Source organism: Pyxicephalus adspersus, chromosome 2, assembly GCF_032062135.1.
Source record: "Pyxicephalus adspersus chromosome 2, UCB_Pads_2.0, whole genome shotgun sequence".
Lineage (NCBI taxonomy): Eukaryota > Metazoa > Chordata > Amphibia > Anura > Pyxicephalidae > Pyxicephalus > Pyxicephalus adspersus.
This window is the reverse complement of record NC_092859.1, coordinates 58,824,035-58,831,132: the sequence shown is the minus strand read 5'-3', so window position 1 is coordinate 58,831,132 and position 7,098 is coordinate 58,824,035. Positions and strand designations below refer to the sequence as shown.

At 36.9% G+C, this 7,098-nt stretch overlaps 1 protein-coding gene across 3 annotated transcripts in view; it reads left to right on the top strand.

The window, feature by feature from the left end:
• The first annotated feature begins 4,085 nt into the window (after positions 1-4,085).
• The window catches only part of FNIP1 (folliculin interacting protein 1), a 96,305-nt gene continuing 93,292 nt past the window's right edge, over positions 4,086-7,098 (top strand). For 2 of the 3 annotated variants that reach the window (XM_072400823.1, XM_072400819.1), the window contains exon 1: positions 4,086-4,291. In XM_072400823.1, the coding sequence (XP_072256924.1) occupies positions 4,203-4,291 (89 nt within the window). In that variant the 5' untranslated portion in view covers positions 4,086-4,202. The remainder of the gene's footprint in view (positions 4,292-7,098) is intronic. The other variant, XM_072400822.1, reaches the window with a different exon arrangement.

The window sequence follows — 7,098 nt, the reverse complement described above, 5'->3', positions numbered from 1 at the left end:
TAGTCTGTCATTTGCAATCCCTATTTAATGTACAGCGCTGCGTAATATGTTGGCGCTATATAAATCCTGTTTAATAATAATATTAATAATCTGTTTTTTTGTAGTAGTCATTGGAGTGCTATCTTTCTGATGGCCAAAGGAGCCACCTGGCAATGCCTGTTGCCCATTTAAACCACCATGCTTACCTAAAATGCACTAATTTCTCATTATTATATTATTCATATTTTATTCATATTATTATATTAGTCATTATTATAGCAAATCCTTGGGCTAAACTGGCTTGAGAGAACAACTGGGCTGTGTTTTACATCATCAATGTAAGTAAACAGTGGAAATACAAAAAAAAGTCTATATGGGAAAAGACAAAAGACAGCGACATTGCTTTGATTTTGCAGGCAGGATTACAAATTATATGTGAATCAAATGAGTGTTATAAATCATAACAAACACCTCCTTCTTGCTCCAGTTCTTAACCTTTTATATGTACAGTATCTGTATGTTGATTTTCTCTGTGCCCCTCCTTGAAACAATAGTCTGAAAATCAAGCACGACGTGGATAATAGGTTACTAAGTGGGATGTGGTGTAGGAAAGTCTGTGTATTGTTAAGAATAGGTTCCAGTCACCCACGCACAAGGAAACACCTCTATAGACACAACAGCAGTGGTAATAACAGTGCTGAGCTGTAGTCATGTGATCTCATCATATGATTCCCTGGCGTGTGCTCTTGCACATACACAACAGAAACCATTTTTCAGGTATGCAAACAAGGCGCTCCGGCTTCCCTTTAGATGTGCCTATTTCTTGCATTTCCATTTCATAATAATATTATATTGTATTTATAAACAGAGCGTCTTACAGAGCCCATAGTTTTGTCACTAAGTGTTCCTCGTGGTGCTGACAATCTAAGATCCATACCAACTACCTCATGCCATTATCACAAGTTGGGAACAATTTTTGAAAGGAAGCAGTTAACCAACACGTTTTTGGGCTGTGGGAGAAAATAGGTGTGCTTGGAAAAAAGCCACACAAACCTAGTGGGAACACACAAGCCCCATGCAGACTGTGTGTCATATATATATATATATATATATATATATATATATATATATATATAAAAATAAATATAAAAAATGCTACCTTTACCTGTTTTTAGAGTTTAACTTGCAAACAGACCTGCTAAACTTTTTTTTTTAATCTTTTTTTTTTTTTAATATAAATACCAGTATTTATATTGTAATAGGACTTATTTCCCAATAAAAGACCCAAAGTGTACCAAGAACATATCAACCATACCATAACACCACAACAACCCATCCAGAAATCAAGTCTCATCAGAATATGCAGAATTTTTCCAATCTTCTCTTGCCCAAATTTGGTGAGCCCATGGAAACTATAGTCTGGAGTGCCTTTTTTTTAGCTCACAGAAGTGGCACCCAATGTAGTCTACTACTGCTGTAGGCCCTCTGCATTAAAGTGTGATTAGTTTTGCATTCAGTGATGCTCTTGTGCATACCTTGCTTGTAATGAGTGTTTTTTTCAGTTACTTTTACCATTCTATCAGGTCAAACTAGACAGCCATTCTCTGACCCCTGGCAACAACAAAGTTTTTCCCTCACTGAGTATTTCTCCTTTTTGAACCATTCTATGTAAACCCTAGGGGTGGTTGTGTGAGAAAATCCAAGCAGATCAGCAGTTCCTGAAATACTCAGACAAGCCTGCCTGGCAACCAACAACCCTGCCATGTTCAAAGTCATCTAAAACATCATTCTGACAATGACGTCTTGATAATGCCTACATGTCTAAAAGCATTGAGTTGCTGCCATGTGATTTGATGATAATATATTTGCATTAAGAAGCAGTTTTACAAGTGTACCTTTAGGGGGACAATTTATGTCTCATGAATATTGATATGATATATATGATAATATATAATATATGTAAACCCAATCTTTTAATTAATTATAAATGTTGGTATGTTTATTTACTCTTAAAAGTAATTGTTAAATATTTTAGAAACTGCAGTTTTCACTAAGATTACCTATTGACTATTGCCACCGGATTAGGAAGTGATAAAATATTGGTCTCATTGATATTTCATTTATATTCATATATATGAATTAGTGTAAACTTTGAGTACAGAACATTATCAGGATCACGACTGCAGTATCTGTGGTGTGTACCTCTATGCAGTGTTCTTACTATAAACTGTGGTAAATACAGAGAAAGTTTTTGTCGAAAAAAAAACTTTAATGAAAATGAGAAGTCTTTGCTGTGAAAAAATGGTGGTTTTTACCTCAATGTACTATAAGACAGTAGCACAGAGAAGTTCCTAACAGGGGTGACAAAAGCAGCCGCCACTCTTAGTAGTTAACAGCCTCAACTCTCCCCTACAATACCATGTTTTCTTCCTGGTTGTGGAGGTCCTTGTACAGCTGCAAATCTTCTCCTCTAATACACTCTTCCTTCCTGCTCTCATCAAGAACCAGAATTAGAATGAGAAAGAATCTCATTGAGTTGCATTAAGGTTAAAACAAGGCATATGTTTGCAGTGATATTTGCTATAACAATGTCCAGCTTCATACCATGGAATTATATTGCAGAATTTCTTAGCTGCTAAGCAGAATTGTGGTAGAATCTGGTAGAATTGTGCCCCAGAGAAGTCTGGTAGAATGAAGACATGCATCTTCAGTCAGGTACATATGTCCAACTTTATCTGTCAGAATTACAGATATAAATTCTCTATTAGAGAGAAAAAAAATCACTATTATTAGAATTATTTTTAAAGTAGAATATAGTTAAAATCGAGGTAGGAACTAAGGTTAGGAAAAATAGGGTTTCTGATTTGCACAGAAAGCAAAAATGGGTGCTTAAATTGTTACAAGTTTGTCCAATTTGCAGAGAATTTCATGGTAAAATTTGACTTAATTCAAGTCATCTCATTTTGTCTCAATTCAACTTGATTTGGCAAGATTTTTTTTATTACCATCATTAATGACAGTGAAAGTCACTTACAGCAAATGTTCTCTTGTGGGGAATATTCCAGCTCCATGTGTTTTTAGAATATATCCAGCACAAAGATAAACTGTGATGGAGATGGAGAGACTCCAACCAACACTATTAAAAAAATCAGCTGCATAATAACAGCTAACAGATCACATCTACAATCTACAATAATACATTGGGTTATCTCACTTGTATAGGAAGCCCAGCAGATATGATATACTCACAATCCTCATAACTCTTCCATGCTATCCTGTCCCTTCTGCAATAAAAAACCCACCTGCTTGTAATTGTAGTTTAAACTAAACTAATCTCTCAAATACTCACCAATCCTAGTTTCATCACAGTGTCACCATTTTCCCTCTCCTCCATCTTGGTCGTGCCAGGGTGACTTAACTCTAGGGAGTGCATTCATTCCTAGCACACGCACTGGAAGCTGGGGGTTGTCCATAAAATCCTGCTCTAATTAGAACAATGAGGAGACAGTGGACCTAATGTATTAAAGCTTTCCATAACTGGAGAGTATACACATTTATCAGTGAAGCTGGTTAATCTAGCAAATCTGGAATGGATTTCTTAAAAGTAATTTGCTATTTGTTAGCAAATATTTTTAGTCCCGGATCATATCCATTTCAGGCTCGGTGGATCACCCAGCTTCACTGATGAAAGTGTATCCGCCCCAGCCTTGGAAAGCTTTATTAAATCAGGCCCAGTGTTCCAACAAATTGAAAAATATATCCCCTCGTTTTTCATACAAAGTGACACCATGTTTACAGGTTCCATTTAAAGAAGTATGATTTTATGACAAGTACATTGACACATACTGTCATATGACTTTGTATTCATTATTATAGATGTGAATCAGAGAAGGAATAGCAGGCATAGTTTATAGGAACACACCACCAGGACTCCACACAGAGAGCGTCACCTAATGACTGTCACGTCTGAAAGGATGCCGGGTGACACGGCTTTATATAGCAGAGAGCAACCAGCCAATGGGAGCAGAGCTGAGACGTTCCGGGACAGGAAGTGGCTGGCAGAGCTGGGAGTGCTAGTGAGCGGGCGGGGAGTTCCTCCCATGTAGTGTGAGTAGTCATATGACTGGAATAGTGATGGAGTGCTGCTGGAGATAGTGGTGGCAGGCGCTATGTGCCTTCTCCTGACACTTTAATGTCACTTCTTAGCTGGGGCTTTCCACAATATGCCGCCCACTCTATTCCAGAAGCTATTTACAAAGAGGAACGGACAGCTGTCCCCGAGCAGAGACCACAGGGAAGACTATGCTTTCAGGTACCGGGGTCACCCACAAATATTTATCCTGTCACCTATTTGTCTGCTGGGGAGGGGTTACCTGCAACTTCACAACTTACCTAGTATCGGCACAGGGGTTGTCATGATGTGACACCTGCAGCATCTGGGATGACAGAGGATTTCTTATATATATTTAATGTTGGAACTTTACTTTCCATCATTAGTTAAAAAATTATTCTTGTACTAAACTAAAAGTATTTGATGTACCACTTGTTCAGTCTTTTGATTTAACCTTTATATTTAATTAAATATTCATCATCAAGATTGTTTTGATTGCAATAATAAAGTTATCCAATCTATTTTTATGTATTTATTTTTACCTGGCATTCTGCCTATTGATTGTAAATCTAATCAATATAATCAATATGTCCAATTGAGTTGTACAGACTGCCACGTTCGGTCTCATAAGGTGCTTTATTATTGTTCTTCTTCCAATCAGTGGGTTGTATTTGTTGTGTGATGGTTTACATCTGCTCGTATTAGAAGTCATCATGAATGATCACACATACCTTCCTCCTGTTTTTTACATGACGATGTTTGGGTGACTATAGGCAATAATTGGAATGTCAGCTGTCCAGGTATTGGGGGGAAATCAGATTTTGCTTGTCGTGTAAATACATAATACTGCAGCCCAAATATTTACTATAATAGTTATTATATTTGGAATTCTATATGAAAGAAATATATAGGAAACAATGTTTTAAATATGAAAAACAAATATCGACATTGTTTAGTGTGATCCATTTAAAGAATCATTAGTTTCATCAAAAAATAAAAGCTCTTTGGATCTTTCAAGAATAAAAAAAAATTGCTTCCAATGTAAAAGTCAGTTTCCATAGAAACATGAGTGCTGAGACCTCCTCTTCTGCTTGGTGCGTGTTCTCCCTGTTGTCCCATAGGCTGTAGTTGATCACTTTGAGTATCACCATTCACCAAAAGCTGAATGTTGATGGGGATGCAGGGTACGTTGGTTATTGCATTTTGCAGTTACATTGATGAAGATAGAGGATTTAGGCCCCATTCACATTGTAATGTGTGTTGTGTAAAGGCAGCTGATTAAATTGAATGGGCTTCCTAATCTTTGTTTATATGTGTACTACAACATACAGTAGTGTTTTGCCGTGCGTTGTAGTGCACTGCACAGATCGTCCAATGGCAATGTGCATTAGGGTGCCATTCAGAATGAATAGCACCATGTTTTACCAACTCACATAATACCCATGATACCACTGCACTATAGTGTGAACAGGCTTTAAAGCTATCCGGTTAGGATAGGAATATCGGAGCTACCCCGTTGACTTATTTTTAAAGGTACATGCCCTTGGAGCTGTCATTTTTTTTTTGATTTACTTAGTCGGTGACCTAGAACAAGCATGAGCATATCATGTGTTTTGGTAATGACAGACTAAAGAGGTAAACAAGGATTAAGATGACTGCACTAAAACATGTACCCTCCTATATCTGTATCCTGACCGGTTCCTTTTATAAAAACTTGGCATAGTTTTCTTTGCCCTCGTTGACTTGTAGGTGATGCTGGGGCTTTTAAAATCTTTGAATTGTATGGAAATAAAGTAACTTTGCACAGAAACTCTTAATTTACCCTTTTTGAAAGGTTAAGCCTTGACTGATGCCTTGGAACCACTACATGGACCTCTCTTACCCCATTATGTCTCAGGCCAAAAAGTACATTTTGTATGTCACTGTAGTCCCACAATGTAGAAGGTGTAAAAAGTAATGCAAGTGACTTGGGATACAACTTGGAAAAGACTATGATGTACATATATGTATACATTTTCTACAAACAGGTACTCTTTTTTGGATACACTAAAGTAGCATACTATATACCATAGAGTTTTAACCATTGTGTCACACCATTGAGTTGAAGAAGAAAAGCAATCTGTAAAGTATTAGAACAACATTTGACTAGTGATATATAAAATTAAAAAAATGCCAATGCTCAGTGTGACATTTTGTTTTCAAGATGAATATTGACAGTTACTCTGTACTTGAGTTAATATCAATTCATTTGCTTTGATGAGTGGGGTTTCGCATATTTCAAACAAGTCTCTCTGGTGGTTTGTATACATGTCTATTGATGTGTTGAATATATGTTGTCCTGCTTGTTGGAATTACAGTGCTGTCATGTAGAGCATTGATTTATTTTGATTCAGTTGGTCCTATTCATTGTCTGGGGGTTCTAGGAAGCAAAAGTGGACAGATTTGAAGTCGAGAGGTAACAACTTTTATTAACTATGATGTGATATGGAAACCTGTCGGATGCTTGGTATCTAACTGTGGCCCACCTCCCCTAAGTAACCCTTGGTGCACAACTGGTAAGTGGGTAGAAATGGCATGACTTTACATCTCTTACGTGTGCTTGCTTGAGTTTCTGCTGGATACTTTGGCGTTTTTTTTCAATCTTAATAGATAAATTACTTTCCTTTATTGTTGCTTTTTGTGTAGTAGAGAGTCCCTAAGTCCCCTGTAAAGTCCTGTGCAGCAATGGTGGACAGCATCACACTTCTTCCCAATTTTTTCTTTGAGTAATTACACATTACAATATATGTACATTTTCTAAAAAAAAGGACCATTTGGATGCATACTTACTTGTACATCTCTCTGTAATATGTAAATGATTATTGATTTCTCAGAAGTGACACTGAGTAATGTGTACAGCACTTCCCAACAGGCCCATATTCTGAAAATGCAAAAGGTTGCATATGAGTTTATTAACCTTTAATTTGCCGTGGTACAATGTATGAGGTGCAAAGAATGAGAGAATCCTA